Source organism: Cyprinodon tularosa, unplaced genomic scaffold (assembly GCF_016077235.1).
Source record: "Cyprinodon tularosa strain WSP-4 unplaced genomic scaffold, ASM1607723v1 ctg43, whole genome shotgun sequence".
Lineage (NCBI taxonomy): Eukaryota > Metazoa > Chordata > Actinopteri > Cyprinodontiformes > Cyprinodontidae > Cyprinodon > Cyprinodon tularosa.
This window is the reverse complement of record NW_024039152.1, coordinates 928,184-955,319: the sequence shown is the minus strand read 5'-3', so window position 1 is coordinate 955,319 and position 27,136 is coordinate 928,184. Positions and strand designations below refer to the sequence as shown.

Genomic DNA, 27,136 nt, shown 5'->3' with positions numbered 1-27,136 from the left:
TAGAGTGTGTTTCCTCTTAATGAGAGTCTGTTTGGCTGACAGGTCTGGGCTCCAGGAGGTCAAGGGTCACAGGCAGTGTCGGAGCAGATTAGACGAGAGAGGAACGGGTCACACAGGAGGTCAGTCGAACTTTATATGTACTCATTGTGGGAAAGGTTGTCATATTTTACTACTACTGTAGTTATTTTCCATCCATCCATCTTCTTCCGCTTCTCCAGGGCCTGGTTGTGGAGGCAGCAGTCTAAGCAAAGATGCCCAGACTTCCCGATCCACGCACACTTCGTCAGGCTACTCTGGGGGAACCCAAGGCGACACCAGGTCAGCTCAGAGACGTAGTCCCTCCAACATGTCCTGGGCCTTCCTCGAGGCCTCCTCCCAGTGGGACATGCCTGGAAAACCAGCCGAGGGTGGCGACCAGAAGGCATCCGAAACAGATGCCCGAGCCACCTCAGCTGGCTCCTTTCCACGTGGAGGAGCAAAGACTCTACTCGTATCTCCTCCCGGGTAACCGAGCTCCTCACCCAATCTGCAAGGGTGTGCCCAGCTACACTGCAAAGGAAACTCATTTTGGCCGCTTGTATTTGCGATCTTGTCCCTTCGGCCATTACGCAGATCTCATGACCATAGGTGAGGATGGGAGCATAGATCGATCAATAAATCGAGAGCTTTGCCCCCCAATTTAGCTCCCTCTTCACCACGACAGTCTGATACAGAGACCGCATTACTGCCGATCTCAATCTCACGCTCCATCCGTCCCTCCCCGAGATACTTGAACTCCTCCCCTTGAGACAAGGACCCTCCACCTTGTTCTTGTTTTCCATGAAACAAGAACTAAATGCAGCCACTTGTTTTTCTTCTGGAAGCACTGAGTTTAAAGGCGTTTGTCTGATAAAAGTGGAGCAAGAAGTTAGCTTGTATACATACGCATAATGGTGGAAGCATCATGCTGTGGGGCCGTTTCACTGCCTCAGGTTTATTCATAAAAATTGACTGAAGAAAAAGCAATGGTGCAGTTTAATGTTCCAAAGGGACAATGATTAAAAACATTTATCCACAACAGAGTTTTTTAAACTGATGAAAACCAATAAAAGAAAAAATATCGAGCCAGAATAAAAAAAAACGCTTGCTAAAAGCCTTCCAAAAATACCAGTTTAATAACTACCGTAGTTGTGAATTTTCTCTAATCCAGAAAAGGTCAGAATTTAACATACAGGGTGAAATACATTCATATATTAAGCCTTAAACCTTTAACAGGTGTTGCTGGAGGTTTTAGAACTTTATGTTCATTAATACTTCTGGTCAGCAGATCATGATTGGTTTGGGCAAATAGTTTATAAGCAGCATAAATTAAATAATAAAAAAAAACAAAATTTCTTCTACTAAACAAAACCGCAATCAATGGGAACGATAAAAGAAATGCAGAGAAAATCTCTGAAGGAGACCCGTAGGTTTGGAATAGTTGAAAATAATTTTGGGCCATTTTGAAAGACGTGCAAATTTCAATCATCAGTTAAAACATTATACAGGCAGAGATCAACCTACACAGATTTCTAAGGACCACAGATTATTTTCACATCAGTCAAACTGATCCCTGATATGTGCTGCTAATTTATAAAGCATATATTGCTTTTTTCTTCCCTGATCTACACGGTAATAGTGACAACAAGGGTTAAACACTTCTCAATTTAAATAAAATAGAAACATTCAATAACTATTCAAAATATCAAGTGATAGGAAAAGGAGGGAGCTTTGGCCGATGCCAATGCAAGAAAAAAAAACAGTAATAGTGGCACAAAATAACAGACCGCCAATGTATCGGTGTAATATGACTGCTAGGGTCACTTTTCATTTGGAGTTGAAAGGTGATTGGCTTAGATTATAAAGCACTGCAAAGCACCGTTAACACACAGCAAACTAAAGTGTGCAGGAAATTTACATTTCTATAATCAAGATTAAATCCCCTGCAGATTTCCACATGGATGGGCCAAATGCTATCTGCAGAAAAAAAACGTCATGTTAGATGAGACAAAAAAAATTAAATAAATAGCTGTTTGGATATTTAAGGCTAATGGTGGCTACCATTATGCTGAAGACTACAAATTTTGCCAAAATCTGTAAACATTTTAAGAATCAAACCTTTGTCAAATGCGAGCTTTTCTTTGTAGAATGGAAACACGAAAAGTTTTAAAAGTTTAAAGACAGATTATTACCTTAATAACTCAGAAGTTTTCAGACATCTTCAATAGTGGAACTATTTCCAACAGAATATTATAACTAAAACAGATATTATTGACCAAATATTGAATATTCTTTTTTCCAAGGTTTATGAAAATAGTTTGATTAAAAGTGCAGTGAATAAATTATATAAAGATATCACTGACAACTTTTTTAATTAAAGCAGGTTTGGATAGATGGATGTGAATCAGTGGAAATTCATTTGCTCCTTTAAAAGCAGAGAGTTTATTTGGAAATGTTTAAAGTGTTTTTTTTTTTTTTTTTTTAACATCTAAATAAAAGAAAGATTTTGGTGCAGGTACAGCTGACTATTGAAGAACGCAGCTACGGCTACGTGCGCCAAATCTCCCCAATCCAGTGTAAACCATGATTAATCGGAAATTCAAAATCTGTTTAGACAAAAGTGCAACGAGCGTTGGAACATTTGGGGAAAAAATGCAACACTGACGTTGCACAAGTGTGCAGTGGAGATTATTTCACTCCAAAGATTCAAATGGCTGTGAACATGGACACCAATCGGAACGACGATCTGCAAAAATCATTTATTTCTTTCGTGAGGAAATTTTATTCCAATCAGACTGAATTCAGGTTTAGATGAAACCTTTTTGATTTGGTCAGGCCTTCAAACCGATTCTCTGTGCCCATGTAAACGTAGCAATAATGGGGCAGGAGAGGCAGTTTTATTTCTGTCTGGGAATGCCAGAAGATGATTACTCTTTGGGTTGAGTTTAACAAAGCTGCACCTAGAATCCTAAATGTTAATTCCCATTTAAATGTTCTTCTATCTCTTTGGGAAATCTGAATAATCTCGACATTCCCAAAGAAATCTAATAAAGAACATTCTCAGTTCACCTATTGTTAATGGGTCAAATATATTAAACCTTTATGACCAGAGTTTGTTGACGTATAGAAAAGAATGTAATAAAATGAACCTTAATTCCTCTTTCTGTTGCCGCTTATGAATATTTCTACTCTTTATGGTTTTCTGTCTTCTTTGTTTGTCCCAATTTTGCTATTTTTGTGTTTTAGTTTTGATTTGTTAAGATAGTGTGTATTTATCAAGTTGCATCTACACTTTGCAATGTATCCCACTCACTTCTTGGAAAATAAAGCATTACCAATAAAATCAAGCTTTTTAGCCCTTATTTAAGCTTTGACATGAGTGGATGCATTAAAAGTTATTTCAATCCATTCTGGAAATGGAGTTTTAGAGATTCCTGCAAGTGTTTCTTTAACCCATCTAATCCATACATACTTGCATAATACTGGTGCTTATGGAAATACTTTCTCCTCCACAGATAAGAAAGTTACTTTTCTATGGATTCCTCTCCGCTTGGCAAGGAAACATTTACAGCAACGCTCAAAAGCCCCTCTGCAGCATTAATCTGGACATTTTTATACGTACATGCAGAGTGCAAAGTGAGGAGTTTAGCAAAGTTGAGATAACGTCGGCGGGGGCCGTGGCTGGAATGCAGTGAGCAATCCTCGCTCTGTCAGCTCTGTTTACAGTTGCATTTATCTCCACGACGATATCTCATCAACCTCCATCCGTGGTCACAGAGTGTAGTGAACCCTCAGCCTGTGCTTTAGTTGGATGATGATTCCCAAGCAAACAACATAACTGGATACAAGTTACTTTAGAAAATACACACTGGTATTCCCACAGACTGCATCACATACAGCCTCTCCAAACATTCAAATACACATAATGGTGTTTGTGTGAGCAGAAACTGTGTTTATTCTCCATCTTCAGTGAACCGAGACAACACGGCACACACAGAGAGCCAAATATTAGAGTGGACAAGCTGTCACAATACATTTTCTGCTGCCAGAGATCACAACCACAAAGTCACGGTAATAGCAGACACCAGATGCTTAACAGCCTGCAGAAAAGATTAATTCCCAAAGATGCAGTTGGGAATAAGTTGCAACACAACTGCAGTTATCTGACATAATGAAAGCAAATCTACTAATTTCACTAATAAAAGAGAAATAAACCTGAACAGACAAATCACTACAAGTTAAAGAGCTAATTTCCCATTAATCATGAACTAAATTCTCTCAGTTGCACATAAAAACAACCTCATGCTCTAATAATAAGTGAATGGAAAGAAGCTAAGAGGAGCATTGCATATCTAAAAGCTCTACAAGGTGTTGGAAACATGACTGAAACCACATGTGGAAATGTACAAGATAAACAGGAGCGAGCTCAGCTGGGGTAACAGCGCTCAGAGGCCTTGAGCCAGAAAAAATACAACATAAGGATCCAGACTGAGGGCCCTGGAGCAGAAAGCCCTGGGAAAGTTAGCCTGGATTACTCAGAAGAGTTGAACAGAAAGTTCCAATCATGAAGGCAGCATCAAAACATCAATGACAGGCTTATAAAGGTCATATTTAAACTGAGTTTTTAAAAAAATAACTAAAAACTTGGACTGGATATTAGCCTTTATCTAAGAGGTCTGTGGGTCGGACATATTCTGTGTTGGAATTATAATTTCATCCACCTTTAACCATTTGGTGCAAATGTCCATTAAAGAATTGAGCTAAATAGAAATCCCACTCTGACTTGCATTATGTCAATTTGCAGGATCTCTATTACTAAACAGAAACAAGGTATCAGATTGTCAATATTTCAACCTAAGAAACCTTTCTAGAAGTCTTAATTGCACCAATAGTTAGCATGCTATCTGTAGCTTCGTTTCCATTGCAAATATACACAAAACTAAGTCAATATTCTGCTAAATTTGAAAATGCTTTGGGAAACATGTTTTTTTTCCATTAAATAACAAATACAATTGAAATTGCACAAGAATTTGTTTGTTAACGAGACTCTGGAAGCAACATATGGTGCAGTGGTGGATCAATATTTCAGCCGCGGCTCTAGTGGGCGCCATCATCCTCCAGTTAATACTTGTCGTCTTGTTTTTACAACGCAGTAGGATCAAGCTGCAAATTGCGTGACTCGTGTGATGCAGAGTGTTTCCAGGGAAATAAAAGAATAATAAAAAAAAAGAATTTTATCTAACCTTGAAAACGTATAGTTTTATTGGAATTGTGGAGCTTCCAGGTTAGCAAACGTATTTTCGGAATTATAATTGACGCAATTTGATGCACCTTGTCACAAAGCATTTAGCTAAAGATTAATAGCCAAAGTATTTTAGTTTCGGAAAAGGCGAAATCTTTATCATTATCAACCATGCGAACATCTCTATAAGCCTTCATTACACAGCTAGCAAGTTAATGTTGACAACGTAACAGTTTAAGGATTTTACAGAAACTTAAAATGTACTGTAATGTTGTACAGTGGTAAAAATGAGGCAACCAAATGCTGCATTTTACCACCAGTGCTAACATACAGAGATACATCATTAATTATGCTGTTATTGTTACTAAGCCAATTAGAATATTGTTAGATCAATCATCTTATTCCCAGTAGAGGGATAATTAGCCAATTGTAGCATAAAATGGGTAATAAAGGTATGCTGAACTGTAACAACTATAATGTTCAGATAAAGATGCTGAACAGATAATGTTTGGCATCATTCCTGTAAAACTTTAGCATTTTAAAATGATGACAATAAACAGCAGGAATCACATGGTCAAATAAAGAGCTGCTTATTCATTTGTTAATTTGTTTATAAAGTGGTTCTGGTGCAAAACCAGAATAAGTGTAACAGAGAACCGAATGGTTCTGAGCTAGCTACCAAGAAAGGAAAAAGAAAGAAAATCAATGTTTGCAGAGTGTCTGCAGAAGGGGCGGAGGGACATTTGCCTTCACTGTGACACACAGACAGACGACCTGGTGTCTGAGTATAAATCAGCCTTTAGCCCCAACAAGATCACTCTACCAACAAATGCAAACACTGTTGTAACTTAAGTGTCTATAAAGGATCAACATGCTGAAACATGTTGACCGACAGTAGATTTGATTGGATATTCCTGCTAAGAGCCTTTACAAATCTGGTGTTAAACAACAGTGTGTGTTTCTAAACCAAACAGACATTGAAGACTGATCCCTGATTATCCATCTATCAGCAAGAAGGTTCTGGGTTCGATTCCTGGCCCGGGGTCTTTCTGCATGGAATTTGCATGTTCTCCCTGAGTATGCTTGGGTTCTCTCCGGGTTCTCCGTCTTCCTCCCACAGTCCAAAAACATGACTGTTAGGTTAATTGGCTTCTTTGGCAATTTGAGATTATGGTGTGCAGCCTCTGCGATGGACTGGCGACCTGTCCAGGGTGTTCCACGCCACTCGCCCGTAGACAGCTGGAGGTAGGCACCAGCACCCCTCGCGACCCCCTTGCGAACTGAACCGGGCCATGCCAGACACAACCGAACCGCGCTAAACTGGTACTAGTTCATCAGAGAGCTCGGCGCGGTTCAGTTCTGGCTCAGCTGAGTTAAGATAACAGATAACAAAGTCCGCATGTGCTGACTGCGTCATCTCCTTACAGTCAGCCTCCGTAATCATGAAATTTCAGACATTCAAAAAAATACTAGCTTCCCTACTGCGCCACACGATTTCCAGTGATGATTTTGCTTAGTGTGATAAACCTCAACATCTATCGTAATTTTCTGCGTCTCTAAGCCCTAATTATACTATTGTTTGTCATATCCACTTCCCAAAAGCCGACTCAAAGGCTACCTTCTTCGCCTGACTCTCTGCAAACAACAAAATATCATAGTTATGTCATGGCCACCGCTTGATTTGCTTGATTCCCTCCTTCAATCCTAGAGAGCAGTAGTACTGTAGATCATCACTAGGAGGCGTGGAACCGTGCAAACGTGATGTGTAAACGGCCCGAACTCGGCACAGATCGGTTTCAGAGGGGTAGCTTAATGGGGCAATAGTAACTTGGACTCGATTTTATTTAAAACAACACGGCAAATGCAGCAGAAAGTCGGAGCTTTCATATTAGGACACAAATAATTTTGCAACTGTTATGATATTTTTGTAATTAATTCAGAGTAAAAGAATAAACTTAAAAATATAACAACAAAGGTAAATTTTATTTAATTGCTCAAGCACTACTTCCCTTTAACCCAATTAAATAAAGTAAAACTTTCTTGTAATTTTTCTATAATATCTAAAGCACCCTAAAAAAAAAAAAAGACATGAGTCGAGCCTTCTGTCTTCTTTAATCAGTTGGAGCTGCTCTCCAAACACTTGAGCTGTTGTTTAACAAGATGCTGCAGGGCAGAACTCTTCAGAAAACCTTCAAAAACAATCCACAATCTTTCAAACAACTCTCCCCGGCAGAGCCAATATGCTTTCAACCAAAACAAAGAGGGTTAAACTTCTAAACAAAACCACTGTTTACACTTGCCAAACTCATTTAGAGTGTCCGACACTTATAGATTTCTATGTAAACACCTTAACCACCATCTGTGTCATCTGTTGTTTTTGACAGAAATTCTTACCATTAGTGCTTCCTAATATTTTCTGAAGCTCTCAGAGTTTTAGAATTATTGTTGTTTCTATATGAGAGAAAAACAAACGATGGTCTTTCCACATCCTGATTCTCTATTAACAGTCCTATTTCCTTTTATTGCCGTCTCCTGCGCATTCATATTGAAAGAAGTTTGATAAGATTTGCATAAAATTCATAACCAGATTATATTTAATGATGCATGTTGTAGAGTGATAAGCGTTAGATGTGAAATTGGCCTTTTCTGCATCCAACCTAAAACCTGCATCTGTGCACAAGGCGGTCTACAAGCAGACCTGCTTTTCTCAGGATATGTTACAACAGCGCCCCTTGGTGGTCATACCATCTATGCAACTCAACTATTTTTCTTTAAATATTATTATTAAACGTACTTAAAGGAATAGTACACCCAAAACATGATTAGGCTTCATTTTCTACTCACCCCCATGCTGAACAACACTCTGGAGTACTTTTTTGATATCTCAAATGCATCTGGAGATCTGGGAGGCTTCTTGCTGTCTGCTGACATTCAAATAATGGAGGTCTATTGTGCCCGAGACAGAAAGGTCTATAAAAGTCCACAAAAACGTGTCAATATTCCTCCATGCTGCTCGTCCAATGTATTCCAAGTGTCCTGAGTGGGTAGCATCCAGAATTTACTCGAAATGAAGTCATTTAGAATGTTTTTAGAGCATAAACAGTAGTGTATAGTATTTCCTAAAAGCGCGTTCACGAGTCTACGGAAACCGCGGCAGACCAAACCAGACGAAAGTGCGCATTCAGCTCGGCAAAGAACTCCTGCTCTTCCTCAACACTGAAGTCCTCAGACATTTTTCTTTCGTTGTTTCTTTGTTTGCACAGGTAAACAGCACATTTCTTCTTCTACGCTTGCATTATCGGCAGAGCAGACGCTGAATGCGCACTTTCATCTGGTTTGGTCTGCCGGCTTCCGTAGCGTCCTGAATGCGCTGGTGCGCGCTTTCAGGAAATACTATACACTACTGTTTATGCTCTAAAAACATTCTAAATGACTTCGTTTCGAGTAAATTCTGGATGCTACCCACTCAGGTCACTTGGAATACATTGGACGAGCAGTATGGAGGAATATTGACACGTTTTTGTGGACTTTTATGGACCTTTCTGTCTCGGGCACCGTAGACCTCCATTATGTGAATGTCAGCAGACAGAAAGAAGCCTCCCAGATCTCCAGATGCATTTGAGATATCAAAAAAGTACTCCAGAGTTTTGTTCAGCATTGGGGTGAGTAGAAAATGAAGGCTAATCATGTTTTGGGTGTACTATTCCTTTAAATTTAAGAAGATCAGTTTTGTCACATTCTCTATAATCATGGTGGAAAAGTCCTAAAGATTTTTCCTAAACCTAGAACTGGGTGAAGCACAGTAGAGAGAGGAAACGTTAGCAAACCTGTTCTTTTTAGAGCGTTCATCTTTCCCTCTCTTCACGCCAAAGATCCTTGTGATAAGAGTGCTGAAGAGAAGTGTGGAAGAGTTCCTCACCTGGAAAACGAGGAGGGAAAAAAGACAGGATAGAAAGTAAGAAATAGCAATGTTTTATCGATGTGGATTTTAAAATTCCTGATAAAGCTGAGGTTTAAAACTCACCGCCCATACAGGAGAAGTGAATCCCAGCACTGCAGCCTGCATTCCATCTGAGACAAAGGGAATAATGTTTTCCCCCAAACGAGTGTCCCTGTACAGAGCTCTGAGGATGTTCAGAGCGTGCACCTGAAATGAGACGACAGCATACTTTAGCTTCTCAGAAATACAACAGGATGGTTTTTATCAGGGAAAAGAACCAACCTGAGGTACAGTGGAGCTGTCTGTGTTCCTTTCTGCAGACGGCATGGCCAGAGCGATCAGCTCCCTCATGGTCATCTTCAGCAGGCTGCAGCTGGATGACTTGGGCTCCGAGGAGAGCAGAGCCTGTGGCCAAGATAAAAAGGTAACAGAGCAACTGTTAGAAAATATAACATGCTAACCAGATCAACGTTTAATCAAGTATAGCCTTCCTGGCAGACTTCAGCAGACATTCGCACCCCTTAGCTACAGTTTCCAAAAAACAAAAAGGTCTCATTGTTTGAAGACATTAACCAGCAGAAGGGGAAAAATCTGAGGCCAGTGTTTATTGCTTGTTTACACAAACAGCAAATAAGGCTTCAGAGTTCAGATGGAGCATCAGAATGGAGAAGAAATTCCTTTCTTGGCGCCACAATATCAAAAACTGCTGATCAAGAATTTTAATTAAATTAAATTCAGTTTATTTACATAGCGCTATCATACATTCCAACTGATTGAAAGTTCAAATCATTTAATCGAAGGGAATCCCTCACACTAAGCATGCTTGTAGCGACAGTGGAGAGGAAAAACTCCCTTTTAACAGGAAGAAAGCTCCAGCAGAACCAGGCTTGAGCACAAACTTTCATGGATAACCTGAGAATGCAATAAAAAAATAGGATAAAACTAGACATAGAGTGCAACATTTTTGGCTAATAGTTTTTTCTTGTGTCGTTATCAACAGATACGTGAGGCATGAGATGGCCGATCAATTAACGCATTCAGTAGGAACCTTAAGAGCCCTCCATCATTAATGCTTGGTTTGGGATGCAAATAAATGTTTCTTTATCGTTTTAGACTTGTGAAATTTTTATTATTGTACAATTTGTATTCCATAAGTGGATGAAAAAAGGACATCATCTGCTCCAAGATTTGGTCAAAAATATCGACACATATTGGGGATCAGATGGACTGATGTCAAAATAATCAGTACCTACAGAAATGTATTAAATATGACCCGGTTAGCTTTTGTGCGTCCGATTTTATAAAACATTCAGGTTTAAGCAGGAAGACAGTTTATAATACAGAAGCTCAAATAAACCAAAGGCCAATATTTATAGTTCGATGAGTTTTAATTCAGCTCAAGCATTAAGATGTTAGGATAGGACTTAAAACAAATCACTGATTCTGACTGTTAGTGAAAGAGTAAAGATGTGAGGTATACTTTCTTAGCACCTCGGGGCTCTGAATGCCAGCTAACTTTCTCCCTGAGCATTGCACCATCCATGTGTATCCCTTTATGACCTCAATAGCCCCATCTACTGATTGTAACCTCCTGGAGGGTAATGCATCAGCTCAGAAAGTTTAAAATAAAACTTCCACCAACTTCTTTCTCAAACATGACCATAAGCTCACTGATAGGTTGATAGAAACAAAGATGTAGCTGAAACAGTTTAATCAGCTTCTGTTTGTATGTGACAATAATCTACTTTCTTTGTTTAGCTGCAGCAGAAAATCTTCGTCCTCCAATTAAAACATGCAGGATTTTCTACGATCCTGGTCTAGAATGTGGAGGGATAAAACCACAAGACCAAAAACAGAACTGTACCACACCATGATTCTGCCACCACCCCATTTCACTGTGGTAGCGGCAGCATGATGCTGAGGGCTTTTTTTTTTCTCTCTAGATGAACATTGGTGTTTAATCCAAGCAAATGGGTTTATAAACAGTTAAGATTACGATTAAAGATTGTTTAATTTTCCTGAATCACAGGGAGGCATAAGATTTCTGCAAAAGAAAGGACTTCATGAGAGGGAAACTCAGGATTTCTGAGTCTCTCACCTAAAAGGTTGGACTAGAAGACAGGTCTTTAATCCATAATATATAGAAACTAGAAAAAATACAAAGAAATCCACCTAAAATAGACTGAGGTTTGGAATTCAGATAATCTGCGTCATCAAATAATTAGTTATGGATGTGAACAATCAGTTTATTACAGCTTTTTAATATTTGTCATAATCCCCCCATTCCAGGATGGCCATTATTGGTTGAATAGTAAACAATGTGTCACATTAAAGGTGGAAAAGCTATGAAATCCTGAATCCTTGTGTAATGAAAAGCAAAAGAGAGCTGTTTTCAATCCGATCACTGATAATAGGTATGACCTCGATGACTGAGAATCTAAACTAATGCAAAACAAGGCTGTTTGTTGCCTTTTTATGGCTCTGATCTAAACTCCAGCTGTGCTTCATTCACATAAAGGAGCAGATCCGCAACATTTGTCAGTACTGATACGTTTAACGAGTTACATCATCGCTGTTTGCCAGAGATGGGAGCAGGGGGATATGGGAGCTGCTGCATGAGCAACGAGTTATCTTACTGTGGGAGCTGATGGGAGCCAGCTGTGTCAGGGCTGGGATGCTGTCTGGATTTAAGCCTTGCAGGACAGGATGGAGAAATGGAGAGAAAGGAAGAAGCAGAGGAGGAGGAGACGGGGGCATGATCTGGCACTAGGGAGTGTTGTGTTATCCTGGTTCCTGAGAACCAGTCTAAACCAGCATGAGGCAGGCACAGAAGCCAGCCTGCGATGATCAGACTCTTCCTCTCAGGGTAAAGGAATGCAGGTATGGATTTCTACCCTCCACAGACTTCCCCTCCTTTCACCATCACTATATCTTCCAGGTCCAAAACAAAAAGGTATACAGAGTGATCCAAACTGCTCCAGATCATAAAAGGCCCACTAATAAGAGCCTTTTAAACCCTCGATTCAAAGCAAAACCAGTGGTTTTATGTCATCCTGGCACCAAAACATAAAGGCATCAGAGAGCCAGTGATGTCACAGGGTTAGGTTAGCTTCAAAAACCACAAGGAGGAAGAACTGGGCTTAGAAATCCCAGCAGCGATGAAACATTAAGGCTGTCGTGTCTCGTTTTAATACCGGTAATAAGAGGAAGTTTAGGGGGTCGAGCTGTGGCTCAGTTACACACCGAGTCACCGATCCAGACAGAAGATATAATCCAATATTAGCCTCTAAAATAATACTAATCTAACCTCTATTAACAATAAGATGGACCCAGACAGCCATAGCTTTCAGCTCGCTGAGGTTTGCAGACATTCATTTCTGCAGCTTTCTCTTTAGGCTCTGCCTCACGTAATGGACCGAACTTTGACTGGACCGTCTCCATTCTTTCCTTTTCAGTCTGCTGTGCTGCTGTGTTTGAGTCATGGTCGATTATAAGACTACAAGAGGTACAGGTTCAAACTAATCAGTCCCAAAGTAAAAAAAAAAGTAATCTAAGAAAGTACATTTTTCTTAAAATAAGTCGATTTTTAAGCAGAAAAAGTGAGACGCTTTGCCAATCAAGTGAAAAAATTTACATTTAAAATAAGAAAAAGCACCTGCATTGTCTTATTTAGGTGCATAACATATAATTATCTTCTTTTAAAGGCAAAAATACAAATTCTTTTGGCAAATCATTTAATTTACCTGCTCAGGTTAAAGCCAAACACATTTATTTTAAGAGAAGTTTGCTTATTTTTAGGATGTTTTTGCAGTATACCATCCCCATTGCCAACTGATATGAGGTGTTTTGAGGTTTTCTCATTCTTGTGCTTCTAATTGTCCTTTCATCGTTTGGTAAATACTATCCAAGTCCTGTAAGGAAAGCTCCTGTAAGAGCCTGGGGTACATTTTCTTTATAAAATGGTACAAGATTCTTTAGAAAGTGACTTAAGCAACAAAAAGATGTTAGTGCTCTTGCACACTTGAGGTTAGATTTAAATCCCTTTAGAATGTGGTAAAGACCAGTTCATTTTCATTAAACCCTCAATATCCAAAAATCCTAGAACTGTAAGCTAGATGTGCCAAACAAATACCTGGTGTCAAGCTGTACTAACAGGAAACCTCTGAGCACTGTGTAAACTGAACTTAAGGACCTTTGCCGTCCGCCAACTGGTTTGTTGCGCTGAGAAGAGCTTTATTTTTAAAACATAAAATAGTTACAGACTCTTGAAATCATCCACATGTCTTTAAAAACCAATGCTGGAACATCTCAAGCACCCTCCTGAAACTCTTGTGCTTCGAGTATCGTTTACCTGGATGTAGAAGGGTATCCCTGCGCTTCGACGTGTGGCACACAGTTTCGATGTCGGGTCACTGGATTTAACCTCTTCCAGAACCTCGGATAGCCAGCGGGAGGGAAGCTGCTGCAAAGCCTGACTGCCGCTCCTTTATAACACAAAAAGATCACTCAGTCGGAAGAAAAAGGCATGTACTCCATTATCCTCATAACTATGTCTACTGTACATCTAATTACGGTTATTTAACATTAAAAAACACAAACCAAACTGTTTTTAGTTGGTAGGTTATTCTGATACTCGGTAGAGCTTTACTGTGAAGGGAAAGGAAGTTCGGTTTTTAACATTTTCTCCATAAACAAATTGTGGAAAATGTCTGTAAAATCAGCACCACACAATATTCTGCAGAACCTAATTTTCCTGCACTTATAGCTGGAACTCCTTTGGACCAAGTTTGGTCCATTTCTACTTAATAAAACAGGTGAAGCTCAGTCGGATTCCATAGAATATTTGGAAAGATTAACCTTAAACTCAGTCAGATTAAGTCTGGACTTTGACTAGGCCATTTGAACACATGTCAAGTTTCTTATTTTCTTTAGTCCAACTGTTTTTAATATTCTTTTTTGTTTCTGCATTTTTTATTTTTTTGTTTTTTTTCCTACTTGCTTTGATTCTGTTTTATTTTCCTATATTTTAATCATGTAAAGCACTTTGCATTGTCTTTGTACTGAATTGTGCTATACAGATACATTTGCCTTGCCTTGCCTTACCAGCATGTGCTAAGATTCAAAGAGTGAAGCAGCGAAGGAAACAAGCAAAGGAGGAGGAAAGGAAACAAAAGAAGAATGAAAGGATGAAGGAAAATTGAAAAGGAAATAAGAACTGAAGGAAGGAAGCAATAAAGGAAGCAAGGGAAACTAAGTAAAAAGGAAGAAAGAAAAGGAGAAAGTAAGAAGGAATAAGGAAAGGAAAACGATAAAAAATAAGGAAGGAAAAGACGAAACACTTGGCAGATGCCAAGTATCAAGATTTACACATGGAAACCCTGATGAACATGTTCATCTTTTTTGGACCATAGAAGCATAAGCATCATCAGGCACATGACAATTAATATGAAATAATGCATTTTAAATCTTTAGTGTAAATTTACCAAGTAAAAACAAACTCAGACATTTTTAATATGAGAGAGATGACAGAGGAAATCTGTTTTTCTATGGAGCTTCATTCAGTGTGACATCCAGGAGCTGAAATCAGTGAATAAGGACACCAGAGCTTCCCTTTCCACTTTTAACATCTGACTATTGACAATAAAGACAACAAATGCATGACGAGCAAAGAGGTGATTTTTAAAAAGTGTTTTTCATCTTTGAGTTGAATACCTCACAGAACAATCTGGGTTCCTGTTGCAGCTAAATGTGCAAATCTGACCAGAAAATTTAGTAAAAGAAAAAGAAAGTGAGGAGAAACAGAGGAAGTGGAGGCAGCAGAAGATAGGGAAGGTCAGAGTCACAGTAGAGACGCAGTGAGGGAGTGAAAACATGGAGGAACGCAGCAAAGCCAGAGCATCAAAGGCCTGTGGTGAGGCACCCCGCAATCAACACCCTGTAAACCAGCACACGGTCTGCATACCATCCACACAGAGCTGCTCGCCTCACACCAGCTCACAGCGCCAGAAGAGAAAACACACACTCCCAGCTCTCCCTACACAACCACCAGGATCTGGCCCTCATCACAAAACTTACAGAGAGAGACGCTGGTTTCTGCAGAAGAACAAAACAAGTGAGTGCTTTTCTGAGGACTGGGTGGTTCAAAGTCAACACCACTGCGGCGGTGGCGTGCTTCGTCACCTGCCGCAAAGCTGTGGACCATTTCCACTCAATGGAGGAAAACAGGGAGGAGCAGAAATCTATCATGTTAATAGAGGAATTATTCCAACAATGTCCCCTACACTTTATGGCCCTGCTGGTAAAAATGAAACATTTTCTATTGTAGTGCCATGACCTCAAGGCAAGCTGTCATTTTAGCACATTTACTGAGACAGAAATATCAAACAATATAAATGTAGTTAAAATAATTTTAGTTTTATTTGAACCATATATGTTTGAGTTGCTGCGATGGACTGGCGACCTGTCCAGGGTGTACCCCGCCTCTCGCCCATTGACAGCTGGAGATAGGCATCAGCACCCCTTGCCACCCCAATTGGGACAAGCGTGTCAGATAATGGATGGATGGACGTTTAAGTTGATCGGAGCAAAGACAGGAGAACATGGCAATAATCTTTTTTCACCAGCGTTTTATTATCATTACTAAGTCACCAGTACAGAGCAACTAAATAAACTCTGGATTTAACCCATCCCCATGGGGAGCAGTGGGCTGCCATTGTTCAGCGGCCAGGGAGCAATCATGGGTTAAGGGTCTTTGCTCAGAGACCCAGAGTGGCAGTCTGTTGGAGTGGGGCTAAAACTCAGAACCTCAGGATTCCAAGTGCAATGCCCTAACCACTAGGCCGCCACTCCCCTATAAGGATATAAGTGCAGATATGTGAAGCTTGCCTGATGAGAACATTTATTTACAGTGGCATGCAAAAGTATTCACCTCCCTGAACTGGTTTAATCTTACAACTAGAAACATGAATGTCTTCTATTTGGAACTTAGTGTGTTGGATCAACAAAAACATTGGGCATAATAGTGAAGCCTTTTTTTGTGCTACTGTATAAAACCTCGAACTCAACGCTATTCCTGACATTTTGAATTGAAAAAGCTTCCTGGATGGGAAGCGAAACGTCTTCAAACTCAGAAACCAATTTCAGTGGATTGCTTTTAATTTTTTGGGACTCACAAAATGAACAAATAGAAATGCCCACCATAGTTCATATAGTGTATATCAATCAGGTACCAGCTACCCTCCATCATGTTTTCTGGGCGTGCCCAAAGATGATACAGTTCTGGTCTCTAATTTTTGACACGTTTTCTTACATTTGTGAGAGAGATAAATCTTCCCCCCAAAATTGTTATATTTGGTGTGACCTCTGAAGGGATGGTGACATCAATTGCACAATCAGATGCCTTTGCCTTTTCATCTCTATTGGCCTGACGTCTTATTTTGTGTAACGGGAAGTCAGAGAGACCTCACAGACACAGGCGATGGGTTGAGGATGTAATGGCACATTTAAAACCTGAGAAAATGCATCATCCGACCAGGAGATCAACCCAGAGGTTTTGTAAAGTCTGGCAGCCATTTCTAAATTACTTTCAGTTAGGCTCTATAGCTCTACTGTAACATGCCGATATTGATGTATCCATTTCTATTTCTAATATTATTGTTGTTTTTTTCTCTTACAAGCTTCTTATTTGTATATGTTACTTGATTTTTGTTTTCCATTGTTATTGTTATTTTATTGGTTATGTTGGAAGTGTTGATTGGTTGTTATTATGTATGTATAATTCAAAAAACAATAAAAAGATTTGATTAATAATAATTCATTAAAACAGGTGGGTAAACTGGATTGGGTATAGCAGGTTCAGAAGGACTCTGTTGAGAGGTAAAAACAACAGGTTTCCATAGCAACCAAACACAAACGCCAAGTAATGTGGAGTTTCATAAATGCTGGTACGTTTTCAGCTGCAACTCTGTAGTTTGTTCCAATCCCACATCTATTGAGCTTTTGAAATACATTCCCTTTAGGGGTGTTTGGTGTAAAACAAAGGAGGAAATCCTGGAGGATGTGTGATGCTGCGGGCCTGCTTCTCTTGGGCACCTAGGAGTGCATTACATCATAAAGACCATGAAATTCCACAGCATTTAAATGAATAAATAATTCCTGCTATTCATTTAATGAATGAAAAAGAAAAAGTAAAGGGGTCGACCCCAAGAGTACCAAGGTACACATAGGCGTCAAATACACTACAGTCCTGTGGGGACTAGATACCAAAGTGAAGGAATAACTCATGATTTCGTTGATGATTTCTTAAGCTTTAAGCAGAAAATCATCATAAACAACAGAAGGCTAATAAACATCATTCTTTGTGGGATCAATCCGTGTCATTTATTGAACTGAGTCGATAAAACAAATCAAATCCTCAATAATATTCATGTTTACTGGATATGACTGTTTGTTACATCTGTAGCTTTCTGTAATAATTTGATCAAAGTTCCTTTTCTGATGCATGTGAGGTAGAAAGTAGGATTTAAAAGGAAAACACCCTATTTTTCCTCCCTCTTGTTATTCATCCAGAGGTGAGCAGGTGACTCGTGTTCATCTACCTGTAAAGTCATTTTGTTGAGATGTGATACTGAGGGACTCACCCTCTCCCTAATGACAAGGCACACTTTCACTCAGCGCCACGACAGAAGCTACGCAGCCCATGAATGTTCACTAGTATCACCTTTCCGTCTTTGTTGGCCTGAATGTAAAAACACACCTGCAGAGCATGTCGGTGAGCCGCACAAAGCCTACGTAGGCCAGTTCAAAGGCGCCTCGGTGCCGGGACTGCAGGAGCTGCTGACGGAAGTACAAGCCGACCCCCTCCACCTGTAACAGAGAGGCAGGGAATGCAGTCACAGCCCCACAATGGAAATGCCACTTTGATTTTAAAACAGGCTTCATTGGGAAATGAATGACATAAAAAGTGTAATTCCTATAAGTAAAGTCCATATAGTCAAAGCTTTTAAACCAAAAGTGTAGAAAACAGTAAAAAAAATAGTTTTTTTTTCATTTTCAGACTTTCACGTCTTTTAGACATAATCAACAAAAGACCACCTGACTAGTAATTGAGCATTCACACAAAAGAATATACCGGAAATCCTAAGATCAGGCGATAACACCAAGATTTATAAACACAAAACTGGAGATTAACCAAGAAAACTATTAGAAAACACCATCAGAAACTGCCTGATGTTTGAGTCACGCTTTGACCATTTTAATATATACATTTTTCTCAGAGTGGATGCGTTTTGAGTCCAACAGAGATCGATCAATCTTGGTCTGTGCAGCCACTTTCACTTCAACATGTCATTAACCAAGGACAGATGGACCCAGTATTCAAGCAGAGACAGTCAGTAGGAAAGTTCAAAATGTTTATTAAATAAAGAAAACTAAAGTGGAGCTGTGGCTCGCGGACACAGCTGGATGGGGAGCGGGGCACTCCCCAATCACAGACACTCTGGTTTAGTCCAAGAATGTCCCCAAGTGATGCAGTCCCAGAGGACATGCTGGAAGCCGATCCTGGTCAGGGATCCAGAACAGACAGGAACAGGATCCAGATCAGGCTTGAACAGACAGGTGGCAGGATCCAGGCTTCCAGGCATCCACAAGCTCCCAGGCAGGTTCTGAGTCTGACTGGGACCAGAAGCATGACCAGGCGGTCATGCACAGGAGCAGACAGGATCAGGTGAAGATGTGCAGGCTCAGTGGAAGAGGGTAGCCGAGACAGGACGTGGAACCAGAACTTGATGCAGGACTTTAAACTGGTCTCCTCCCCGGAGCCAGGATTACTGAGATAAAAGCTGAACCTCCCCCCATATAGAGCCAAAAACCCAGAGGACTCCGCGGGGGAGGAACAGTGGACGATCAGGAGACGAGACAAACACAAAAACCTGCTTTCCACAGGCTGCCAGGATCCAGGAAATGAACCAAGGAATAAAACTAACAGACAGGCTAACAGAAAGACAAATAATGATCTGGCCCTGAATGCTCAGGCTGAACTGAATATAACCAGAAGAAACAGGTGAGAGGAATAAATGAGGCAGGGAGGGAAAGTGGCAGGTGAAAGAGATCATCAATTAAAGAGGAGCAAACAGGCCAGATCATGGCACAACATGGTACTAACTGTTGTGAATGTCAAACCCACTTTTTTATCAGCTTGTGTGCTAAATTGCATCCAGTGTGTTTTAAGGGTAATGTCTGGGCTTCTCCCTCGCCTCTAATCCTCTCCTTGTTTCCTCTCTGTGTTCAGCTCAGACCCCAGCCTGGTTGATATGCTGTGATGGTTGATATGCTGTGATGGTTGAAGAAATATTCATCCAATATTTCTCCACAAAGATGCCAGAGACTGCTAAACTGAGAAAGAATACTGCTGAGATTCCTGCCCCGATAAATACTTTCTGTTTATCCCGATTGTAATTTAAAGGCGTCTAACCAGATCTAAAGGGATAATTACATGTGTTTAACCCAGACACCAGAATAAAGTCCCATAAAACAGAGTTAAGGCAGCAGCAATGTATGTGGATGTGGGTCAAGTTATGACAAACAGGTGCATTCAGAGATAACCTCACAAGAACTTTCCCCGAACCCACAACTGGGGTCAAATTTCAGGGGATTTTACCCAAAGATCAGCTTGTTTCATCATCGTAACCCCAGTCATTCCACAGCTTTTCTCTCTTTGAACCATTAGCAAATCACAAATTCATCCAAGAAAGATATATTAATGAAAAAATTTTTCAAATGGACTCTGCGTCTTAAGCCAACTCTTGTGTTTTCAGCACATCGAACCGTGAGAGCGGCATGTCAGTAGCGTGACAAGTGTGTTCAAATAAGGACGCTGAGACATCCGCATAATGGCCACCGTCAGTAAAACCATCCAGTTAGTAATAGCGTTACTAACGGTATTCTAACTATACACACACAGAGACGCGCTGTTTCTGTGGCAGAGTGTAAACTGGTGAGTGTGCTGCAGGTGAGGCGGCAGGGCGAGGCGGACGCAGCGCTCCGCTCCCTGTCATTAAGCCTGTGGTATCACCACCACCAGAGCGATGGCCAGGCCCCAGCTTAGTCAGGGGTGGCACGGAGGGCACAGGGAGGAGTGGCATGGTCCGGAGGAACAAACACACGCCGAGCAGGAAATACCGTGTGTGAAAACAGAAAGAAACACTTTTTTTTTTTACATGAATAGAAAAAACAGTGAAGAGATTAAGCAGAGACTTGCCCCTTATAGAGAAGCATGAAAAACTGAAAAACCTCTGGAGAAGAAAATATGTAGGGTTTAGACATCCTTTGTCTAACTTTTTGTTTTTGTTTTAAATCTTCCTTATGACGGGTCAGTAAGCCTAACTAACCCTGAACTGGACAGAGTGAACCACAGCAGAACCAAGCCCAGTGACTTATCACACTGGACTCCAGCAGTGGACTCCCAGGACAGGACTGACCTCACCGGGGGTAAAAATGGCAGCCACAGTCACCGTTAGATGGCCCGCGGCTGCCGGAGCCCAGACCGCTGTGGTGCTGAGCCGGGACGGGCTGAGCCGCCACTTCGCCTATTTAAAGCCCTCCCCCTCCGAAGGTTCCCGTCTGGGTAACTGTTAAAAAGGGCCATGCAAGCTTCCTGTGTGTGTGTGTGTGTATGTGTGTGTTTTGGGGGGACTTTATTTAGACATCAACTTCCTGTTTGCAAATTTGCCCGCTTCCCAGAAAAAAAATCAAGAGTGGCGAGAGGGAAAGATGTTTCCCTGAGTCTAATTACATGCATGGCTCAGGGCGCTGACAGAGACCCAAATAGCAAACTTCCTGTGTTAGAAAGAAGCCTGAAGAAGCTGCTGCAGGAGAAACGGCAGTGGTTCTGCTCTGCATGCGGTCCATTAATAAAAAAACAGGCTTAAAGCAAATGGATCAAATAATTCATCTTTTTAAGTTAAGCACATTTCTTTAGTTTGTAATTAATATTTGACAGAACTATTCAAGTATAATTATCTTTTTTATATATTATTTTGCTTTATTTTCCATAACAATTCCAGATTTCAATATTAAGAAAGATATTTACTTTATTTACTAGATTTTATCAGCTGATAGAGCTTAAAAACAGATCAGATCAGGTGCAACAGAGAGTAGTGAGGCAGCAGTGAGGTGTGTTGTAGAAGCGTTAGATGGGTTTATGAAAAGGTGGGTTTGGGTTTTGCTCTGAGGCTCTTTGTGTTTGCAGGTTGACATCATTTTTCACTCAAATATTTGCATAGAACATTGAGATCTGTAATAAGAGCCCGGGAAAAAAAGCCAATTAAAGGGGGACAAAATGCTTGGGCAAAAAATATAAAAAAGATGCTAAAAGCAGTAGTTGGGCTGATAATGGATGGCTTTGAGAGTGCAATTCACCATTGAAGTGAATTAGAGACTGCAGGCAGGGCGGAAAGAACGAGGAGGAGGGATGGAGGTGAGAAGTTTAATTTTTAAGTAAAACTAGTCGTGTCTTTCTTCTAAAAGTGCTAAAATCCAGATGAAAACGACACATTTCGCAACAAAGCTTTCTGAAAATCCTAAATTAGATTTTAAATGGAAGAAATAAGTTTTAAAATAAAACAAAAATGTTAAAATAAACTTGATAATCAGTCTGAAAACCAACATTTTTATCCTTTTGATTTTCATTGCTGTGGATTTAACTCCTGTCGAGGAACGACAGCTCAATGGATAAGAATGTTTTACAGAAAGTAGATATTTCTGACTTTATCCGCAAATCTTTTCCATCTTTTATCTGCTCCATGTTTTTTGGCCAATTATCAAAATCTGTTCGTGTCATAATTGCGTCGTTCCTTCAGTGATTAAAAAATATATGGTGGAAATAGTTAAAGAATTTGGGAAAAAAAGGAAACTCAGTGGCAAAAAGTGAAAGCAATACATCATTGTCCATCTAGGGACGAGTTGTTCCTGTTGCCATGGTTCTAAACCAAAAACAAAAACGTCCACAGGGCTGAAAACCGAGCCAATGGCGAGGTCCCAAAGGATCCCAGCTGAAGAGTGCAGGAGGTGTTCGGCTACCACATATTTTGGAAGATGCACGCTCGTTTCCCCTCTCATGTCGTCACTGTGGTGGAGCAGAGGGAGCTCTCCAAACTCCGCTGGTGTCGTCCCGGAGACTCTTCATGCCAGCAGGCTTCCCTGTTTGAGCGAAAATCCACACATAGTCCTGAACTAAGAGCAGGCAAAGGGGGGAAAAAAGGACGCGGTAGAGGTGAAGAGTTCAAATTTTCCTGTCGTCTCGCTGCTATAGCGTGCATCTGTTAAACCAGCAGTTATATAACAGGGGCCCCTGGCATGGTTACTGGAGACAACATGATATCTGGGATGTCACTGCCTATTATCTCTTCAGATTCTCCCTTAGGTGTTACAGCCTGAGCCCATCTGTCCAACAGTGCTCACTAGATCTTCAGGTGGATTTATGCTGCAGGATGTAGGAACAATAAAAAGAAAGTTCACCCTGAATTTTCAGGTATTTAACATGTCGTCGAGGGCTCCCAATATTTAGGGTAAGGATTTGCACAAAAATGGGGGAAAAAACTTTCATTAAGGTACTTTTGTTTGTTTAACATACCACAGCTTATAGGTAAATTAACATAAAGTACTTTAGTTTTGATCAGAGCTATAAATATTATTTATTAGGATAAAAAAAAGACGAGAAAGAGAAGAATGTTTGAAGCAGAGACGCATTTATCAGGCTCTTGAGTGACCCCAGAAATAAGAAGTACATCCTGTTCACAACGTCTTGTTTTTCACCGATTAATACATTTTTAAATAGGTTGATAAAGTTGTTTTGTGAGCTATTGTGCTGATTATGAACATCTGAAGTCTTCCTGTTTGCTCTGCTGGTCCAGAGGTAAAAACAAACATGCATTTTTCCCCTCCACCCCCCACACAGACAAACACAGGCTATGTCTGGGTCCCATGTTATTATGGACACGCACATGCTGAACCACTCAGACAAGCGTTCCTGTGTGAGTCCGTGTGAGCCGAGCGAGTGCCCGTTGTTGTGTGCGCCGCCGTTTGCAGCGTGTGCCGCTTCCCTGCTGGTGTTGGAAGTGATTTGGAAAGAATGCAGTGGAAAGGGAGGTGCGCCGCGGCCGTTAAAACAGTGGGGTTGCACCCCGAAATGAAAGCGCGGCACTAACGAGAGCGGATGCTAATTGAAGAGCCTCCCAGTGTGGGGTCACAAACGCACATAGACACTGAGGAGGAAGCTGCGGCTCGACAGCTGCTGGGTTCTGCAAGGACTCTGCTTTTTTCAGCCGCTTTAAATTTAAACATCTCTCTCAATCAGAACACTGAAATTCTGAAAGGGAACTCCCAATATTTAGAAGCCATTAACAGCACTTATTCCTCCAATGATCAGAAATACAGGGGTTTGAAAATAATAATAATAATAATAATAATACGTCTCAAATGTCCTCCAATTTTATCCAGTTATAAACACCATGGCTTTGCATTAGGATTTTATGACAACTTTCAATTAGGGCTGCAACTAACGATTATTTAGCAAATTGATTAATCAGTCGATTATTTTACGATTAATAATCGGATAGCCAGAGGTTCCTTAAAAATGTTTTATAAAATTAAACCAGGTGAAACTGAAACATTTCCCCTTAAGGAGCTCTGGATAGAGCATACTGACAGACGAAAACTTTTTTTTTTTTATCTTAAATGCAAAATGTACACACTCCAAAATGCAATAACTGCTGTAAGCGGGTTTCCCTGTCAGCTAAAGGCATGTTTTAGAGTCTCTATACTTCAAGTAATGATTAATCAATTACTAAATTAGTTGACAATTATTTTAATAATCGATTAATTACGATTAATCCAATTAATCATTTTAGCCCTACTTTCAACATAAAGTAGTTTGTAATTATGAAGCGGAAGGAAACTGATTTATGGTTTAAAAGGTGTGAATTAAAATCTGAAATGTGTGGCATCCTTTTGTTTATAGGGGTAGGTTTAAGATCCGGGTCTAAACTTTTATTTCTCTCAGAATCCTTCACATTTTTTATTTTCGATTGCTAATTTTGATGCCCAGTCCACCGACCGGGAATAGAAGCTGCTTAATATCAGAAGAATAATCTGCAACCTTCTTTTTGTGCAGCTGCATTCCAAAATAAGGCTTAAAAGGAATAAAAGACATGACCAGTCAGGTCATCTTGCCTTTGACCTGCTGCACTGCTGTTGTAGGTAGATTCCCTGAGGGAATTTGTTCCTCCTCTGAAGCCATAGTGCACCTTCTGCAGGGAGAGAGGAGCCTTTTTTACTATTGTCCTGCTTTACGTCCAAACAGATACCCACCTTATTTTTGATGCGTTCTCTAATGGGGATCTGCCAGAATTCTGACTTATTTTAAACATTTTAAACTATTTATTCTGCCTAATTTAAAATGTGTTTAATATGATAAAACCCCCTAACCGGACAACTGATTGTTCCTCAGTCCACAAAAGCATAACATCGCCTCTTCCACGTCTAGTAGAGTGGAAGCGAGATGCAGTAAACCAAGCTGAAGATATAAACTCTGTAGAGAGACCTACCGGCTCTGTTGATTTTCTCCTTCAAATGAAGCATTAATCCTAGCTTTGCATCGAGGTCAGAATCGGGTAAATGAACAAATCAAATTGCCTTATCTGGCATATGTACCTGAAACATCAGTCACTGGTAATATATAAATTAAACAAAGGTGAAAAATAAAATGTATGTTAAAGTTCAGTTATTTGATATTTATTTACTGGTTGAAAATCACCAGCATTATAACCATAATTTAATGCCATTATTCATAGTCAAAATCAGATGTTTAAGGAATTAAGTTTCACTGAGAAGTTCAGACCATTTCATCCTGACAGAACTCTGGTTAGCCCACTTATTTAAAACAGGTTAATGTTTATGATCCTTACGAATCAAAATCGAAAGGAACCGGAATCAAAACAACAACCAATCATAGGTAGGGGTAATTCTGCTCTGGTTTGGCACTAGTGAAGTGGGGATTGTCAAAAGATACTTAACATTTTCCTGGTCCGATACGGATTTAGGTGGCTGTGTGTAGCAGCCGATACCAAAAACCAATCCGGCTAATGGATGGACTTTATATATTACCATATGATTAAACACTTAAAATCAATCACAAATTACCAAAGACATAAATCATGACTATCTTCTGTCCATGCTCTGCGTAAGTACGTTACCAGCCTTGTAAACAGAATAGAGGGGCATTGTATTGTATTGTAATTGTACGGTATGATATTAATAAGAAAGAAAAGATTGGATCTGTGTGATTCTTTAGATATGTGATCCAGCCAAGTAGTAATTTCAGAGCTGATATCCAGTCCAGGTATCTGATCGGTGCATTTCTAAACTCATTATAGGCTGTTCTTACCGATGCTACATTATTCCACCAATGATTACCATAGCAACAACTCCTATTCCCTAATTCAAAGAATAAATTTTTTACCAATCCTTCTTTGTTGAATAATCTAAACTCCTTGAGATTAGACGGTAAGAGTCTGTGTCGTTTCATATTTTAGGTCCTATTGCAGATTCTAGCTTTAATTTAGGGCTGCTTTTTCACACCAGGATGTTTTAAACCCCCTTATCGTAGATCTGACTCTTTAGTTACGGTCAAACTTTTGCCAAAGAGGCTTAATGAAAAAAGATGTCGCCCTTCCAAAACTGACACACTTCCAAGCTGAAAAGCAATCTGCTGCTGAATACATCATTTTCAAACTAAAGAACATACCGGTACATTCAAGCAGGGTGGTGGCATCATCATGCTATGGGCTTTTTTCCCCCTCACCAAAGGTGCTAATTGCATTTTCCACAGCAGATGGAATAAGGGAGAAGAACACAGACAAAAATAAATATAATCAACTTTGAGATGGTTGGAATTTGGGACACAGCTGAGTTTTCAAACAGGAAAATGATCCAAAGAACTGATTCTGGAAGGCAGAAATCAGGTGTGCTTTAAGCTTCTAAAACTTCACAAAACCTTACCTCAAGCTCACTGAAAATTTGTTTACTTTGCTGAAAAATTCTTCTTACAAGGAACCAACAAATAAATCCGGACAAATTAAATCCAGAAGCTGATGCCAGTAAAATGCAAATAGTTTGACCAGATTTGAGGTTTTGTGTATAATTCTAACCCAATCACAGTAGTTATTGTTACATATATATAAGCCATGTCTGGTCACTGAAACTCTGTGGGATTTGGGCTGCATGTGCAGGTAAACCTGAACATAATGCTGTGATATTCATTATAATAAACCTCATTTTCCATCTCTGTGCATCTCCGCCTGTTATCCCAATCAGGCCTTTAAAGGTATCAAACTTATTTACAGCTGTTACGAAGAGCTCCTCTTTCAAAATGGAAACCATTTTCTGTACCTCAGTAAACTGATAATGACTGCATACCTGCTCCTCTGTGATGAGCCCGGCGCATGTCGGCTCGTTTTCATTGGTGTACTGCAGAGGCAGACTCTGACAGAGCTGCCCCAGCAGCATGGCCACTTCCTTCATGCTCCGCCAGCAACATACCAGCACCATCTGAGCCGTCACCCTGTAGCCTTCTCCGTCTGGAGCCAAAGCAGAGTCAGGTTAAAATAAAGCAGAACCCAGAGGAAGACCCTGCAGGTATCCATGGTTACAAATATTTGCTACTAGTTTTTTATTGTTTCTTTTACAATGCATTGCCTTCCTCATTACTACATGAAAAAAATTACACAGATTACTTTGATTTCTCCTCAATAAAAAGACAGAAGTAAAGTCAACAAAGTTTGCATAAACAGCAAAAAATATAAAACACCTCCCCCATCAGGATATCACTGGTACTACAACAGAAAGAGTGATTCAACAAAATACTCTCATGGTGAAAAAAG

At 40.1% G+C, this 27,136-nt stretch overlaps 1 protein-coding gene across 1 annotated transcript in view; it reads right to left on the bottom strand.

The window, feature by feature from the left end:
* Nucleotides 1-27,136, bottom strand: part of thada (THADA armadillo repeat containing) — a 116,038-nt gene that overhangs the window by 78,563 nt on the left and 10,339 nt on the right. Inside the window, exons 20-25 of the mRNA XM_038299501.1 lie at nt 26,673-26,833; nt 17,956-18,065; nt 13,552-13,684; nt 9,483-9,605; nt 9,285-9,407; nt 9,088-9,179 (exon numbers count right to left, since the gene is read on the bottom strand). Coding sequence (XP_038155429.1) covers nt 9,088-9,179; nt 9,285-9,407; nt 9,483-9,605; nt 13,552-13,684; nt 17,956-18,065; nt 26,673-26,833 — 742 coding nt within the window. The remainder of the gene's footprint in view (nt 1-9,087; nt 9,180-9,284; nt 9,408-9,482; nt 9,606-13,551; nt 13,685-17,955; nt 18,066-26,672; nt 26,834-27,136) is intronic.